The 19,323-nt window shown below is 39.9% G+C and overlaps 1 protein-coding gene across 2 annotated transcripts in view; it reads left to right on the plus strand.

Moving 5' to 3' along the window:
- LOC123677788 (retinal guanylyl cyclase 2) overlaps window positions 1-19,323 on the plus strand; it is a 163,773-nt gene that overhangs the window by 86,925 nt on the left and 57,525 nt on the right. For both annotated transcript variants that reach the window (XM_045614492.1, XM_045614493.1), the window contains exons 8-10: window positions 8,057-8,206; window positions 18,194-18,506; window positions 18,559-18,823. In XM_045614492.1, the coding sequence (XP_045470448.1) occupies window positions 8,057-8,206; window positions 18,194-18,506; window positions 18,559-18,823 (728 nt within the window). The remainder of the gene's footprint in view (window positions 1-8,056; window positions 8,207-18,193; window positions 18,507-18,558; window positions 18,824-19,323) is intronic.

A 19,323-nucleotide genomic window follows, 5' to 3' on the forward strand; every position in this document is an offset into this window, starting at 1 on the left:
ATGAAGAACTGTCTTTGGGATGTTTTGAAACTTTCCTTCCTCAGCTTGAAAGCGTGACCTCGCAGACGGTCGTCCAGGTTCAACTTGAAGAGACCACTGAGGTCAACTCCAAAAAAGTTGTGGAGAGCACGAAAAGTTATGATGAGATCACCACGCAGCCTCCTGTCATCAAACGTGGACAGATTCATGATGGACAGTCTTTCACCATAACTGGGACGTAAGATGCCGTAGGGCAAACGAGTTGCCCGTCGCTGGACGCTCTCCAACAATGCCGAGTCTCTACTCAATGATGGACTCCACACAGGGCCAGCAAACTCCAGTATGGGTCTCACGTAAAGTTTGTAGAGGAAAGCACAGGTCGAGGGATCACATCTACCAAAAGCTTTCTGAACCATAAATAAAGTTCTTTTGGCCTTGTTTACCGCCTGAAGAATGTGGTCGGACCAGCTTAGATTCTCTGACACAATTACACCAAGGTCAGCATGACTACTACAAGTAGCGATGGGGTTGTTGTTTATATAGTACTGACGACGGGGATTGCGAGCACCCAAGTGTAGAACAACACACTTCTCGTAGTTCAGAGGCAACCTCCAATCCTGGCACCAATGGTTCAATTTCTCCATGTCTTCCTGAATCAGATGAGCTGCCACGTTGGGGTTACCGAATAATTTGGTATCGTCGGCAAATTGGGAGCACTGAGAGTTGAAGATCTTGGGTAAATCAGAGATGTAGAGGAGAAAAAGTAGTGGACCCAAAACAGAACCCTGTGGAACTCCACTTCCAACAGGTCTCGCCGAAGAGATATAAAGTAGCTTGATATCAAATCAAGCGATAAAAACATAAAATCAAGTCAAGTCAAGCTCAAGTATGTAATTTTTCACGAACTTGATTTTCAAGTCAAGTAGTTAGTTGAAATGTCAAGCTACTTGGCTTGATGAATCCCTAGTTCAAAGTCAAACCCAAGTCAAGTAGCTTGAATATCAAGTCAAGCCGTGAATCCCTAGATATCATCCCTGGAATCATCTGTTGAAATATCTACAAGATAATGCGTTCATAAATCGCTTACGATGACAATAACGACATGCATTTGCCATAATAAAGGACTCCACAGCTAGACCGATTGTCATTACTGGTAATAATTGATTTGAATCTGTATCGTATGTATTTGGTGATGCGATTGTGCTCCCTGAATATTGGATAACATGAGGGGTAATGGCATTGTGAGCATCGAATTCCACTAGCGTTTTACGACTTTATCCTACATCTGCATAATGTGTAATCAGGTAAATCCATAGAAATTGGAATCTCGAACACTATAGCGAAACGGATGTAAAGCAGCTGATCCCTAATTATTACCAAATGAGAATCTCGGGCCATGAATGGGAGCTAATCGATTTCCTCTCATTGTTTGGTTATCAACCCCTGTACAGGGTGGAATTTTCCACTTGTAAATTTCGACACTATTTTTGACGGTGTTATGATGAGTTATTAAGATCGAGGGAAGATGATTGATTAGAAATTAATTAAATATGGCTTTTATTAGAATTTCAAAAAGAAAAAACAATTTGGTGTTGCCCCTTATTCAACCTGTATAGGAGGAATAGTATATCAATATCATCTAACAATTTCGTACATGCCGGGTAAGATAGATTTCTGTTGAAAATTTTGTCTACAATACGACGAATGGTGAGTCGATTAACTGAATAATGTCGTTCATGAATTATTCTAATTCTCTCAGTATTCACGAACGAGCAATGATTTTGTTGCAACAATTTCTAAACGTTGCGTTGTTGATGCTTGTATCTTCCATGATTCATTGGTATAACCTACTGGAATAATCTGACCTAACCTCATTTTTTTAATGGAGGGAAATTCAACTTATGGACACCCAACAAATCTCCACAATTGTGAAACTCTGTCGGCAGCTGTTGTGTAATGTGAGGCTGTCCTTAAAGGCATACTCACTAAAAACCTCTATCATACCTCCGCCGAACTCGTAGAGAAAGGACGCCAACCTTCCTCTTTCACGTTCGGCCCCAGTATGGCCGGCTCAGCAAGGGTTTGGTATTCTACGGTAGAAAAACTTTCTTAATTCATGCTGTCCTGCAGTAGTGGGGTATGTGATAAAAGAGGAACAATTCGTTGAAGGTGGTAGAGTCATCTAGTAGGTAATGAAAAATGTGGGGCATCTACCCACCTATGACCTCCTTCGTTCCGAGGTTTCCCCCATACTTCTGATTACGTAAAACAAGCCTGAGGTAGTTCCCCACAGGGACTTGGTAGGCAAACTTCCTCCCTTAGAACTTATCACCACGAGGAGACTCTTGGTCCTGGTTTTGCGAACTTGCACAACTAACGCAAACCGTAAGTCTTCACAGCATATGAACAGCCTCAGTTTGTGGGGGGAAGTTATAAGGATGGGGGTTTTTAAAGGGAGTTTAGTACTTTCGACTGTGAGAAGTGGGGTTGAGCAGAGACTTAACGTACTTTTCTCTAATTCTGTGGTTATTCCGTTCATTCTTCCACATCTTGTAGAACAAAATCGTGCGAGAATATATCAGAAACGCACAGTTTTCATGGTTATATTTTATTATTATATGTTGGTACTCCGAACTTTCCGCCACGGCTTTATCTGTCAATTCATCAATTTGCCTTAAAGAAATCAGTTCTGCCAACCAACATTTTTCAATGCAAAAATCACTAAATGATATTTATGGAAATATTTTATTGATTTCAATAAAAATGCAATGAATTAGAGAAAATAATGTATAATACTCGTACAGAAGGCTCATTCTACCACTCGTTCATTCAAAAACTCGCCACTTCGTGGCTCGTTTTTGAATTTTGAACTCGTGGAAGAATATCAATGCCTTCTGCACTTTTATTATAAATAACTATTTTGTTATCCTCGTTTCCTAAGATTCGAGGGCATTGATGTCATGGTTACTGCTCGAATAGTGAATACCGAGAATTAAACTTTCTTCTCGGCGTCTTGTTCCTCGTTCTGCTAGACCTGTAAATGATTTCCACCTACGTTCATGGTCCCTGTCCGGTTGGTTCTGCGCCTCTATCTCCCTCTCTGGTCGACTGGCTGGCTGCTCTGTTTCTCTTCTCGTGTCTCCCGTTAGGCTAGAACCTGTCGCTTGAAAGGGTAGAGATTAGAGGATGTTCTTAGCAGTGGGCGAGGTATTGCCAGGAATGTGGTTTTTTGAGGAACTCGGGATTGTTGAGATATGGGAGTGTAGCAGGCTGGTATTAGCTACGCTACATTTTCTAGTCAGTCTTAGTTTCACTGTCTACTTCTCAGCAGGAAGTTACTAGAAGACCTTCCACCACGACATGGTGCTGACTTCGGGAGAGGGCATAATCTAACCTAACCTACTAAACACAAATGAATGAATGAATTGCAACTTCAAATTCTATCGTTTTTATTGGAAAGTTTCTATATACGAAATTCCGTGACAAAATTAGTGGGTTATCCATTCTTGGTCCGTATTTTACAGCCCTGTTTCAATGACATATAATAATAATAATAATAAGAATCTCAATTTATCCACAACATACAATAAAGTAACATTATATCAAGAGATAAGCTCATTTTCAATGATGTAGAAAGGAACTTGAGGCAGTAAAACTGATATAAGATCAAGTCCCGAAAAAACAATTTGGAGAAAAAAACATGCAAAATAATGTTCCGTACAAGAGAAAAAAGCAAAAATCAAAGGTGTCATACATTCTCAATATTAAAACCATTCTAAAAATGAAAATAAAAATTACATCTGACTAATACAGACGTCCGCGCAGCCATTCCATATAATTCCGCCTGAAACTGGCAAGACGCAAAGACTTGAAGTTAACTGGAATTCGGTTATAAAGTAGATAAATTCTGTATGAGAAGGAACGAGTGAATGAAGCTGTAGAATGCTGTGGTGGAGTAAGGAGTCCCCTAAATCTCAAGTTCAGAGAATGGACATCAGTACGAAAACGAACCTTATTATATAGATACGGTGGACACTTATTTATAATAACCGAATGGAACAACACAGCAGCATGCAGTTCACGCCTAGACTCCATATCAAGCCATTTACATGTCTTAAGTTTATGTATAACAGGATCATACTTCCTTATACCATAAATGAATCATGAATCGTAGGCAAGATCTTTGTACTCTCTGTATCCTGTCACAATCTACTTTAGTTAAACATGGCCCGTAAACTGCGTCGCAGTAATTGAAGTGGCTCAAGACCAAAGCATCTGTGAACAAAATTTTAAGTTTTGTCGAGAGAGAGTGCCTATGAGGGTAAAGCATCCTCAGACTAGCATAATCCTTTTGAATACAAGACTGAACATGACCACTGAATCGAAGCTCCTTGTCTATAAGGACACCCAAAAATCACGATTTTAGTTTTCAGTGGATTCAATGTGAGTTGATGCCTTCTTGACACCTGTACCAAGGAGTCAAGATCATGGTTTATTTTATTATTAGCATCACGTACCAAGCTGGAAAGAAATGAATGCAAAATCTGCGTGTTATCAGCATACCTGAATTCTCTACAGAATTTCATATCACGTGTTATGTAAATTGTATAGATACAAAACAGAAGAGACCCCAACACAGAACCTTGCGGGACGCCACAATCCACATTTCCTACCCCAGACGTATCTCGATCTGTTTCTACATACTGCTGACGACCCTCCAGATAACTCCCAATGAATGCAATAGCCACGGCAGAAAATCCATGTATCCAAATATGTCAATTATAGAACTGTCAAACGAAGCGTCATATGTTTAGTTGAAAGTTAGCCATTTAACAATATGCATCGTTCATCTACTGCTGAACTTGTGAAAGATGTGAGAACTTACCTAAAAAATAATGATTATGTAATAGGTACGTTCGTGCATTACGAGCAGATAATGGTCGACATCGACAATTGGGCCAAAATTGGTAAGACAGTGGAAAAATTTTAAGATATTGGATATGTTAGGATGTCTTAAGGCCCATATATCATCAAAATGCACGCTCGATCGAATATATCACTGCTGTAATTGAAAGTGTTGTATCTATTTCTCGTCGCGCATAGAATTTGTGCCTCTCTTACGGCACGCTATGTCGTATTCTGCATTTGGCTTAACATCTCCATCCTTATAAGGTTCAGTTGACATAAGAACTGAATATAGCTCACACTGGAATGCGGAGAACATATACCGATTGGGTGATAGAACAAAAATGTTTGTTGGATGACGATTTTTCTTCAGCGACGAAGCACATATTTTACTCGGTGGCTATGTACCAAGTAAAATTGTCGCATATAGGGTAGAAAAAATCCTCATGTGACTACTGAGAGACCATTTCATACACAAAAAGTCTCTGTATGGTGTACAATTTAGTCTGGTGAAGTGATTGTTCCTGACTTCTTTGAAAATCAAAAAGGTGTCACCCGAACCGTCAATTCTCATCGTTATAGGCAAATGATTACCGATTTTTTGACCTGAAATAAATTATATGGAATTGGTAGAGATGTTGTCCATCAGGAGGCAAAAAGCCACACAAAAAGACCCGCAAGAATGCAAGACTGCAAGAATATTTTCCAGGACGTGTTATTTCTCATTTCGACAATGTGAATTGGAACCAAGATCTTGTGATTTATCGCCTTTGAATTTTTTTTGTGGGATTATGCTAAGGATCGTGATTATGAATCATCGGACTATTGTCTGACAAAGATGGATTCCTGAAAAAGATCACGCAACGCGAAGGACAATTGAATGATGTCTTATAATAAACATTGGCAAGGTCCGAGCATATTGAAATAAAAATTCGATCGATATTCTAAATGGAAGTATGTTTTATTTACGTTTACTTCCGGATCACAGAAATGGATAACCCTTCACATGAATACAAATTTGAATTTCGCGTGCTTTTCACATTTCTCACATTTTTTCTCCCGCTCCCTTTGAACAATCAATCACCCCAGATTCAAGCCACTCCAGAAACTCATTTCCCAACAACTTGCCTATTTGGAAATTGAATTTTCTCCCGATTAGCAAACACTCCCAGATACGAATTGTTCCATCTTAGTCGATCTCAAATTAATTTCAGCGCGATATGGAAAACGCCGCGTTTCCAAACCTGTTTTCCATTCTCTCTCGATTCCGATAGAAAGCCTCGGATCGAACTGATGTTTGTCAACATTGGACGCCTCTCCAGCTACGTCAAAACAAGAGCGCTATATTTCATTTAGGGAAAAGTTTTAATGGAAAGTCTGGTGGTGCAGTTTCGACTGTATTAATTGGAAGGGTCTTTTCCAACTGCTTTTTCTACTCGGGCATAATCTGTTTCGAACTTTGATTCGGAGGATTGAGTGGATTTCCACAGTTTTTCGTAGAGGTAGTTTTTTCGTGTTGGTATCTTTGGCTCAAGGCTAAGCCCAAGCGCTTCTTCATGTTGGCTGTCCTGTTCGTTCGTCTTGATTGATTTTGATCGGAGTGCTATTGTCTTGTATGTCGTTATAAGTTCGAATGGGGGCTACCGTTTTTCTGCTACCAGTTGGCGCAACTATTGCGTGAGGTCCTGTCATAGTTTGCTCTGAAGATCAATAGTTAATAATATTTTTCCTAACATGAACATTCCACTGTACAATGTCACAAGTGTGATCAAGGCTTGGATCAAAACATACTTAATTCATTTTCCGTATGGTGACATTGTACTTTTCTATTTTAAATGTAAGGTGTCTTCAGCTTTTTTATCTGTAGCATCGGCACTCGGTAGAACACCACTAAGACTGGCTTTTACTACAATGGCTTTTTCGTACTTTTCCCGGACTAGTCAGGATTCGGTTTACAAAGTGATAGTCGACGAGAAAGGGTTTGGAGAGGTCCAGGCAGACTACAGCGACTAGTTTCGCCCGAAAAGTTGTGCCCTTTCAAAGTAGATCAATAATAAGCTGGGGGAGTATAATCTACCCCACTCATCATCGTTGAACGAACAATGACTTGCGCCATCTACCTAGAAAACATCATTGAACCAATCATTTTGCTCCTCTTCAAAACGATTTTAGGGATAATTCCATTTATCAGGATGATAACGCCTCACCACACCGCACACGAAGGTTTCAAAACATTCTTCAAGAGAACAAAATGGCCAGCAAACTCACCAGATTAAAATCCAATTGAGCATGGCATGTGATTACTAAGGGAGGGGAGAATAATATCTAATCGCCAAAACTCAACTTCAATTTTTCAGAATGGAAAGATATGCCTGAAAATTTTATTAATGACTTGATTCTAGGGATGCTTAGGCGTATTGGTAAGGCGGACTATTGAATTTGAATTCAGTTGTGGAATAACTACTACTTTTTCCTATTTTGCATCATCCTGCATAGAACAAAGAGTAACAAAGATTTTTTTTCAAATATATTGATCTGAGAATAAAATCAATAAAAGATACAATAACGCCAAGAATCAACAAATACAAGGACCGAACCACAAATCATGAAAATATAATGATAAGCAATCTTTTCGCCCAACCCCTCTTGGAGAAGAGATTGAAAAGAACCTGGCCCGAAGACCTCTTGGAGGAATGATTGTACGGAGAACCATTGATGGATGGTACCCGACTCAAGCCATGAACCAATACTTATAACATTTACTAATTACTATATAAGTAGATTGTAAATATGCAATAAACAGTTAATAAAAAAAAAAAAAAAATATATATATATATTGCAGTTGAAATAGAGGAAAATATTCATCTCATTTCCAAAACATAGATTGTTTAGATTGTTAGCCTTGAGAAACGAGAAACCTAGAGGTGCCAAGACTAACGCATACTTTCTCAAACGGTATATCTGATATGGACCAGTGATATACAGGTTATGATGAACAGCTTGCCAAATCGTGTAAATGAAAATTTTTAGTATTCCCCTTGTATATTATTGATTCCTAAGATGCACAAACGAAGGTACATACTATCTAATTGCCCGCTTTTTCAACAACTTTTCTATTCGAGCGACCGTAGCTTGCAGAACCCTTGCTGACCTGTTTGTCCGTTTGTTTCAGAGTTGTTGTGGACCGCTCCCGAGTTGCTGAGGCATTCTAGCCTGAGGAAGAAGGGGACGCAGCCAGGTGACGTGTACTCCTTCGGGATCATCCTTCAGGAGGTTGTGGTGCGTGGCGAACCCTTCTGCATGTTGGCATTGACGCCTGAAGGTGAGTTTTGAGCTAATCGATGGAATGTTGGGGTTTTGAGGATGAAGGGATTCGTATAGAAGTTTGTTTTGGAATCTGAGCTAGAGTCCAGAGCCTCCCGAGGTTACCTATTCGATGATTGATTAAATATTTCGAGCTGAGTAGTATTTAACATTTTACTCAATAAATCCAGGGTCTTACTAGCAAAAACACATTTTTTCTAAAAAATTCGACTCTATTAGTCAACATAGTCAACTTTTAAGAGTGAAAAATTTTCAATACCTTTCCTGTAGAAAGATTTTCATTTGGTTTCGAAGTAGGCTTCATCCTCTGCAATCACTCTTTCTTCATTAGAGCCAATTTTTTTTTAGCATTCTTCTGAGGTCTGGAAAGAGCCAGTAATCACTAGGAGCCAGATACTAACGAACAAGCTTGCTAGTGAATCAATTGGAAGTAGGATTTGACCATAGTTCTCATTAGTTTGTAATAAGGTCTTGGTGTTTTTTTGAAGAGATTTTGGTAAATGTTTACAAAACCGCTGCCTCCTATATTTCACTTTTTTATTATTTTTTGAAGAGAATCAGCATTCTAGAATGATTCTTGATGGTTTTCAATGATGGCGTACTAATAGTTTGATACTATTTTTCAATTTGTGAGAGAACCGTGAACTTCTGCATAAAAACTTTTCCGCCATCATTAAAGGCCATCAAAAATCATTCCTAACCTAACCTTATATAGATTTTAGGTTAGTAAATGATTTTTGATGGTTTTGGTTTTGATGGCGGGCCTAACCTTCTTCTTCGGGTTCCATCTCCTCTAAGAAGTTTGGCTATCAAAATGGCTACCATCATCTTTGACACTGCAGCCCTAAACAGTTCAACAGAACTGCACTTGTACCACTGTCTCAAGTTGTTTAACCAGGAGATTCTCCTTCTTCCGATATTCCTTCTCCCCTGTATCACTTACCTAACAGATATTAATAGGTTAGGTAAGGTTAGGTTAGGAATGAATCTTGATGGTTTGATGGAAAATTAGATAACTACGATTCTTCTTCAAATTAAAAAAATATCATGAAATTCATTTGAGAATTACGTCATCAATCTTTACATTTCTGAGATTTTCAAGAGTGAACGTACTTTGAATTCACCATTTTCATAACGTTTCTTCGAAGATTCTTACCCAAAGACAAATTCGCATAAATAATAGTTTGCCATCATTGAAAAATTATTAAGAATCATTCTAGAATGCTCATTCTCAATGGAAAATAATATAAAGTGAAAATACGTTAAGGCGGTTTCGTAAACGTTTATTGAGTTTTTTTGGATGCAACTTCCAAAAAAGGAAGACATAACCTTGCGAAATGAGGTTCGACGTTTTGATCATGTTGAACGGCTTTCACGGGCTACTTTCCATCCAGCTGACGCTCTCTTGGACTCTGAAGTGTAGCGATGAATCCATGTTTCATCAACTGTCACTCGTTCCAAAAATCTCCTATTCATTTTGCTTCAAACTGCGTTCGGAATCGACGATGCGTTGTAGCTTTCTTATGGATTTATAAATGCTAGTCTTCTAATATCACCAACTCCATCGCTATCTCACCTAACTTCAATTTACAATCGCTCGAAACCATTCCGTGGACTTTTTTGATATTTTCTGAAACAACTACCGAATTCGGGCAACCAAAGCGTTCGACATCGTGGATGGTTCTTCGACCACGTTTAAAGTCAGCAAACTACCCCTTAACCGTTGTTGTCGATGGAGATCAGCCTGAATAACACTTATGAAGTCATTGCTTTGCTAGCATAGTATTTTTTCCACAAACAAAAACAGTGTTTCAACTCTGTCGAGGCATGTTCAGGCAATTTTGAGGGTGTGCTCTCCCTTAGAGTTTTGCAGTGTTTCATCCCAGAGTACCTGATGGAATCATCAGTTTGACACTCAGTAATCCCTGCCGAATACAACTGTCCATCTTTGTAGCTCGGTACTAAAGATACTAGAGGTATGATGATGTGTCAAAACACGTGCAAAGTGTTCTGCACTTGGTATGTGCTTGGAACCGAATTCACTTCCGAAAGGAGTTTTCCGTAGACTAAACCCCATTTCGTAGGGAGTCTCATGAAAAAAATACAAAAACGTGCAACCACTTCGAAGGTAGACCATCTAACAGACCTCTTGCTAGTACCACAAAACGATGCAACACCCCCCTCTCACTTCTCCAAACCGCCAGTATTGAGGGTGAAAATGTCGCAACAATGGAAAAACTCAAAATTTACGGTCCCGTTCCCGAAGGCGTCGCGACGCCGAGAACGAGGCGGATGGAATAAATGATAATGAGGGTGGTGGTTACCGGGCATAAAAGAGCCGGTTCGACCGCTATTTCCGGTTCCTTTTTTGCCCGTGGAAACATCTGGACATTTTCACTTCCCCTGCGGGAAATCGCCCTGCGACGCGGATAAGGGAGGCGAGGAGAGGGGGATGGCGGAGGATCTGAGATCGTGCCACGACGCTCTGCGATTAGAATAACAGATAAATCCGATTTTGAATCAAATGAATCCCGCTGCGAAAACAACAGATGGATGTAGAAATACAAAGGGTGGGTTTTTGGGATTGTTGTTTTCGATGATGAAGGTTTTGTAGCGGTCGTGGAGGGAAATACGAACCCTCTTTTGGAGTTTAAATACTTTTGATACATTTATGTAGGGTTTTTATATCGTTGCCTAGGAGTTTATATAAAAAAGCCGCCGGAACTTAACTATTGTTTATTTACACAATGTACAATTCAACTTCAATTGAATGTACAGCCACTGAACTTTCGTCTATCGAACTATCGAAGCTATTTTATTCCGTCTAATTGTTAATAGTCTAATTATCGAATTATCTAACTCGCTGCGTTTACTATATTTTACGTCGAATCATATGCGTCTATCACGTCGAATTCTTCAAAAACGCATTGAAATTGTTGAAATTCGTTACAAAGATGGTGAAAACATTGAAGTCACAGTCCGCAAAACAAAAGCACTTGTAGGTCATCGTGAAGCGGCAATATTGAAACTGGTAGAAAAATTTGAAATGTTTAGACAAGTTGGTGATGTAAAGTATTGAACTTGTCAATCTCTTTTCATGTTTTCTATGTATTGCATTTGCATTGTTCAATTCAATGCACATATACAATAATCACTTGCCTAAACATTTCAAGAGAATTGGTGAAAAACAATTCAAAAAAAGAGTAAAATCAATTTTGATTGAAAATTGCTTTTATACTATTCAAGAGTTCTCTGCTAATTCTATCATTTGAGACTTTTTTAATACTCACTCTTACCAGGTGTGTTTTTGTTTATATTTTCAATATGTTGTGTTTTTTTTTCTCGTTGACTATTCCTATACATTTGTATGATGTCTTGAAGGAGGAATAAATTATTTTTATTATTATCATTATTTTATTTTATTTTTTTTTATTTCGACGATATGTTTGGCCCACTCGAGGCGTTTGTTAATGATTATGCCAAGAAATTTGATATGATCTTTCAGTTCAATCGGCTCATCATTTGAAGAATTTGATAAGATTTCCAATTTTCTGAGTTAGAAAAGAAGATGAGCTCAGTTTTATCGTGGTTGAGCATTAGATCATGCAATAGATACCAATATTCAATCGCCTACGGCTTTTAAAGTTAAGTCGAAACAGTACCTAACTCAAGCCGATCGATCACCAACAATGTCCCTGATTCGGTTGTTGAAATGATTCTTGAAAATGTTTCGAATTTTCATCGAAAAATTATCTTCAGTGATGAGGCGCATTTTTACCTCGGTTGCTAGTTTAATAAGCAGAATTACTGCATTTGGGGCCCAGAAAATTCAAAAATGGCTGTTAAAAAGCCTCTCCATCTTCAAGGTTTCAATCTTTGGCGCGGTTTTTGGAATATTGGTTCGATTGGACTTTACTAATTCGAAAATGAAACTGGTATAGTAAATCCAAAGTTACTTGAAGGAAGTCAGAATATTTAGATAACACAAGGGTTGTCCACGTTTCCAGAAATTCATTTGGAGCCAGTGAATTTATTGCTAAGCAATACTTTTAAATAAAACCCGGTATTTAGCGGATCGTTGTATTCACTTCGAAGGGACATCTAGTCAAAAGTTTTTTTGGACTAATTCAAGTGACTTTGGATATACTATACAACTGTTACAGTGAATGAGTTGCGCTATCACGCTACGATTTATGATTATGGCCGGAATCAAGAGAGTTCATGGTAGGTGCATGAGCTTTTTTAAGTAAAAGGAAGCAAATATGTTAGCTAGCGTAAGCCTAAGTATATTCCTCTAGAGGGATATCTTATTCCTCAGCTGCAATTGCTGAAATGTAGTCATTAAGTGATATCTTTCTTTTAAACACATAGGAGATTCATGTCGGAACATCCAATTTCATAGCCTTATTCATTACCTCGAATACCACTATGCCCTGGCATCCATAAAAAAGTAAATTTGTGATCTGTATTCAGTTGTTTTACAGCACTCACAAGTCGATAAAAATTTTTTGCTATGTGGTCTTCAGCTTAACCTGACTATCCTTCTTGAAGGTTTGGTAAATGTGCACATCATTGAGGTTTCTTTTGAAACACCCTTTAGTGCATATTCTTACAGCTGGAGTTTCTGTATGCAAGATAAACATTCCAGACCCAGAAGTAAGGATTGACACAATTAAGGTCGATGGACCCCTATACTGCAACCTCTTTTGCTATCGAACTCTATTCGCAAAAATTGTTACGTTGTTGCACAGTGTATTCACTAAATTCAGACCACATCCCTGAAGGAAGTTATGATACGTATTCAAAAAGCACTTTATACACGAGTGAATCAATAAATAAGAAAGATCCAAAACTGCCTCCACATCTATTATTGTACGTGCACCACCGCTACGTATCAAATTACGTGCAAATTACCATAGTTGTCTAATTGACACGCGTTTTCCAGTTGTTTCCCAGACAAAAATCGATCGCCGTAGGGGCGAAAGGTCACCGAACATTCCGAGAACGCATATCACCGTTCCGATATCCGGGGATTAGAAAATATCGCTTCATTAAAACCACCACCACTTCCTAACGGGGCTTATATTTGCTCTTGTTATATTTTCCTTCGAACATTACCAAACTCGTTTGGGATTATATGGATTCAAAATTGATATATGATGTGTTAAAAATGGTCCAGTTCCAATTAGAGATCCAAAAATTTCGAATTTTTCACTCAAGAGGACCTAAAGGAATCATTGGAAAGGTTTCACCAATAACTCATCTTGCGAAAATAATGGAGAAGGTTCTTCAAAGAAGATTAGCAGCTTTGGTTTCAGGAAGGGGGTGTCCACGGAGGATGCTATGCTGGCTCTGACTTCGATGGTGTCCACGGCTTTGGATGAGGGCAGGCCCAATTTGTGTTTGCTCATAGATCTGTCCTAAGCTTTCGATACCGTTAGCCATGAGTTACTGCTGCGGACGTTGAAGGTATCGGTATAAGAGGCAGTACCTTGAATTTGTTGAGAAGCTACCTAGCTGGTACAACCCAGTCTGTGAGGGTGGGCGGCAAAATGAGCGATGGGAGGTCAGTCTAGTTCGGGATTCCCCAGGGCACAAGTCTGGGTCCAATAATATTCAGTTATACATCAATGGAGTGTTTGCAGTACGTTATGGAGGGAAGATTCTGGTATTTGCTGATGATACTGTAGTTTTTTATAAGGCAAATACTTGGGAAGAGCTCAGGACCGTTGTGCCTCTGGCTTGAACATCACCTATTAACCGTTAACCGGAGGAAACATACTACCTGCCATTCAGTTGTAATGAATCTAGGACTCCTACATTCGACTCCATTGAGGTTCATACGATGGGGGAACGGCATACCATACTACCTAAGAAAAATATTTGGGTGTTATGATGGATTATAACCTGAAATAGAGTGAACATAAAATTTGTACAATTCTATCGCTCGGTAGATTCAACTTGTCACTGGGTTACCACGGTTCAGGAAGTAGTTGAGGTCTTTTATTATGAGACTAAATCATGAAACGGTTGCTGATCTGGTTCAAATGCGAAGCTAAGGTGTGACCAGGTGTGTGCGTGTGTGTAATCTGGAAATTGGGTTATTGCAGATGATGCTGCTGTTTTGGTGGATTATGAATTGCTGTTGGTGGTTGTGGGTCTTATTGTTCCAGGTTGTCATTGTTGATTTTGGACTGTTTGCTTGCCCTGCTTAATTCATGTATCTATATTTTTTTCCTTTTTTATTATCTCGAAACAACTATCGAGACACTATTGTTTATTCCTTAATTCAATGTTTCTGCTGTATATTTTTGAGCGAATAAACAACTCATTCATTCTTTCATTCTTGATCCAGTGGTGAGTAGATCCTAAGCTTAGAGTCAGAAGTTCGAGCCCAGGGATAGGATTGTTCAACTACCCTTTGTTGGTGTGCCCAGGCGTATAGTAATGAAGCCTACATCGAACACATTCGATTCTCTCGTACAAGCTCTAACTTTCTGAGAAGCCCCTAGGAGAGTCAGACAAGATTTTTCATTAACTATCATTCAAGCTCAAGGTGTTGTTGATTACACGTCGCTGTAGAGTTGCGAAGAGTTATGGACGAAAATTGTGAAAATAAGTGCAATTGTTTTACCATATAAGTGTAAATATACTCAGCAGTGCAAAATGTAGTTCGTAAGCAGTGCTCATCACTACGCTTAGGCTCATTCACATTATTGCTGTCCGGGGAAGAATGTCAGATTTGGACGAATGCCAGGAGTTGAGACGACATATAGCGTCAGCCGCGAATGCTGACAAAGGGCCAAAATTAATCCGAGATGTACAGAAATCGGCCATTCTGAGATCCGGCGACTCGAGAACAGATAGACCGTAAATGACCCTGAGGTCACTAAACAAGGGACCGTTCCTAAGGATGTGGTCGCTGAACTGTGGGCGTCCACATGGACAATGTTCCTCTTCGACCAGACCCAGCCTGAACAGATTGCCTTTGAAGGGACCATGGCCTGAAATAAAACAGGACGGAGGGAAACTTGGGCGGAACCAAGGGTTGTTGGAAATAGAATGAACAGAGGGGATCCAGTCGAAGGTACAACGTCCCGAGTCAGACGTCTCCCAGTCCGACTGCCAACAAGAGAAGAAATGGCGCAGTGACACATCCATGGACCGACGGATCGCAGAGGCCCTACCAGGGTCGTCCAAGGACACGGATGGAATGTAGAGCTCTCCGAAACGAAATTCAAATCCTCTCCTCAGAAAATAAGCTGCAGCCCGATGAACGACGATGCACACTAGTGCGGGTAAATTACCCGTCACAACTTGAAGAAAAGATGTGGCTGCAGTTCGATACGATCCAAAAATAAGGAGGAGGAAATGCCGCTGTGCCGAAAGAATGATCCGTCGGACATGGAAATGACCCAGGCGGTGATACCATGCGGAGGCGCAATAAGAAATTATTGGCAGAAAAATACCTTTATAGAAGATGATCAGAGACCGAACCTGATCACCTCCTAGTGCTCGTCGAAGACGGAACAGCCCGGAAGCCATCACCTGGGTCTTTTGACACAAGGCCTCAGCGTGAGGAATAAAAGTTAGGCCAGAGTCAACCACCACGCCAAGGTATCTATAATCCGATGACCACCGAAACGAGCCCATAGGTGATCGAATTGTCGGAGGACGTCTACGGTCGAGAGAGCCCTCAACAGCACTGCCACAGACTTGCCCTGGGAGATGGAAAGCCTGTTACGGCAAAGCCACTCAAGCACCAAATCAATAAGGCGCTGAACAACTTCTTCGAGCAAGCGCCGGCTGTCAGCGCTAACAACCAGGGCTAGATCGTCTGCATACGCTATGGCAAGGCCACAGTCCCCCGCCAGGAGAAATAGCAGCTCATCAAAAACCAGATTTCAAAGAAAAGGTCCCAGAATGGAACCTTGGGGGCAGCCTTGGGACAAAGCACGTCGAAGGAAAACCGACTGGCGGGAAAAAGTGACCTGCCGGCCAGAAAGATAGCTCTCGAGCAGACGCAACTGATCCAGAGGAACCCCAACCAACCGAGAACGACGGAGGATGCAAGGCTACCAAAGATTATCAAAGGCACCATCAATGTCTAAAAATAAAGCGGCCGCATATTTACCCGGGGAATTCCGGACAAAGTCGACTAGTTTAAGAACAGCATCCTCCGTAGAGAGGCCAGGCCTGAATCCGAACTGAAGAGGGGAGGACTTATCAGGATCCAGTAAGACCCGAGCAAGTCGAGAAAGCATCAGTCGCTCAAGGGTTTTGCCTAAAATCGAAATCAGGCTTATAGGACGGTAAGACGGTGGATCCTGTAGAGGACGCTCCCCAGACTTCAAAAGAAAACAGACCGAGGCCTCCTTCCAACTGTCGGGAAAATGTCCAGTGAGCAGAAAGCAGTTGTACAGTGACAGCAGCCGGCCAGGTATCACCAACCACGCCCTGCGAAGTACTATACTATATAAGTGACGAAATACATAAAATGTGTTTGATTAAAACTGCAACTGAAAAACTACCAAGTGCCAACAGGAAACAACATTAGATGAAAAGTAGCCGGTAGAAGAAACTTCCAACTGAAAACAGGATTATTAAAATTGAGGTAGCATATCTTGAGTTAATCTAATAGCGAAAATCTAATCCTGATTGAAAACAATAGATTGCTAAAAGAAAATCCAAAACATATAAATCCTTACAAAAAAGGCAAGTTCGAAACAAAAAACCGAGAGAAATAATAAACAAGATTAGATAACCTGTGCAAACAATCTTCGGTATGGTCAACTGAAGAATCGACTATGGCGCCGAATGTACCGGGTTCGGGTCATGGATGTCGTGTATGTCTGGTGGTGGTTGATGAATTCGATAGAGTCCTAAAGGTAACGAAATGTTCGCTGTGTAGATGGACAAGCCTAGCTGGATTAAAAAATATAAAATCGTGCAAATCTATGGTAGGGGAGGCGCATCCTTCTACGCATGCTGCACATGCGCAAACACAATTGTCATCTGATTCGAAGGTTATCGTTTATGTAAACAAAACAACAACAAATAAAGATCGTTATATTGACTCGTTACAAAACGAAAATAGCGAAATCAGCAGAACTTTCAGGAAAGTTTCTCATGGTACCAGAGCATTCAACAAGGATCGTCCTATCCAAGGAGCTGTACGAATACGATGGATCTACGTAGGTCGAATAGCTTTGGAAATTTCGGAAACCAATATCAAGACTTTTTTGAAGAAGTTTAGGATAGGTTAGGTTAGGTTAACGGCAATGACCAAATTCTGGTCAAGAAATTAGATTCAATTAGTCAGAATTCTGCTTTCAGCATTGGAGTGAATAAAACGGCCTACAAACAGGTTTACAATGAATCTTTTTGGCCACAGGTCAAGAATGCTTCGACAATTTTCATTCAACAAAGGATTCTTTCAGGAAAAAAAAAACAAGAATTCAGAATTTAATATGAGTAGAGCCAAGTTATCTGAACGAAGTAAGGGAATATTTTTGACATTCTTTTCATGTTTCTTAAGGATTTTACAAATTAATTTTTTTTTTGTGTTCAGATTAGATTGAACAGTTGACCGTTGGTGCACTGGATCTCGCCATTTCGATAAGATAGTAAACATTTCACTCTATGTAATCTTATGTATATTTTTTGGAATAAAGACTTTTATTCTTATTATCTGTACACTTTTGGGCAAAACATTTCTGAATTCTCACCAAATCTTCTATGGACGTGTTCACATTTATAATTATGGTAGACATATGTAGAACCAAAGTTTACTTCATCAATAGATCCCCACATTCAATCTCAACTCAACCTTATCATACTTATCAGTTACCATGCTCACCTGACGAAGTCATGTTATCATGACGAAACAATTGTTGTGAAAATAAATATATAAAGCGGAAATAAGTTATTTTACTTTTTAATCATTATCATACTTGATCCTAAGAAAACCTCTAAACCTTTCCAGAAATCATAGAGAAGGTGAAGAAACCCCCACCCCTGATTCGACCTTCGGTCAGCAAGGGCGCAGCTCCCCCCGAAGCAATAAACATAATGCGACAGTGCTGGGCAGAACAGTCAGATAAGAGGCCAGATTTCAACGATATCAATGACCAGTTCAAGAAGCTGAACCACGGCAGGAAGGTGAACATTGTGGACACCATGTTTCAAATGCTTGAGAAGTACTCCAACAACCTGGAGGAGCTTATTAGGGAAAGAACGGAACAGCTTGACATCGAGAAGAAGAAGACGGAACAGTTGCTCAACAGGATGTTGCCCAGGTAAGAACTACCACTTATTGTTGCAAGAAACTCATTTTGACCCGTGTTTTAGCTCGGTGGCCGACAAACTGAAGATAGGCCTGCCGGTGGACCCTGAGGAATATGATGAGGTCACAATATACTTCTCGGACATCGTAGGATTCACCACCATATCTGCCCACTCTACACCGTTTCAGGTGGTCGACCTTCTGAACGACCTGTATACCTGTTTCGACGCCACGATAAACGCTTACAACGTCTACAAGGTGGAGACGATCGGCGACGCCTATATGGTAGTCGGAGGATTGCCTGTAAGGATTACAGATCACGCAGAGCAGGTGAGTTAGATCTCGGTTGAAGATTGAATTAGATCGAAAGCTGCAGATCGAGGGCTGATATAATCGAAATATATAGCTTAACAGTTGGTTGATCAACATCTAATCGCTGGATTAACAGCTGGTGGTTCCACAATATTTAGCTCAATACCTGGAAAAACCTTAATATGTATCTTAATAGTTGGTATATCAACAAAACGCTAGATTAATAGCTGGTAGATCCACAGTCTCTAGCTCAATACTGGTAGAACCGCAAAAAATTGGTATCTATGATTGTAACTCTTAGCCGCAGCGACATATACGAACAATAAATATTAAAAAATAAATGCCATAAAATAATCTTCTATACTATAATAATAAAAAATTCATTCCAACAATATTTCTGTCTTATATATTATAGGTGTACAACTTTGCTTCCACCGTTTTGAAATAGATGGCTGTAGCGGTAAGTGGTATTGAAAATAAATAGATCGTAGCTTTCATAAGCTTAGGTGTTTGTAAAC

The sequence above is a fragment of the Harmonia axyridis genome, chromosome 4, assembly GCF_914767665.1.
Source record: "Harmonia axyridis chromosome 4, icHarAxyr1.1, whole genome shotgun sequence".
Taxonomy (NCBI): Eukaryota; Metazoa; Arthropoda; class Insecta; order Coleoptera; family Coccinellidae; genus Harmonia; species Harmonia axyridis.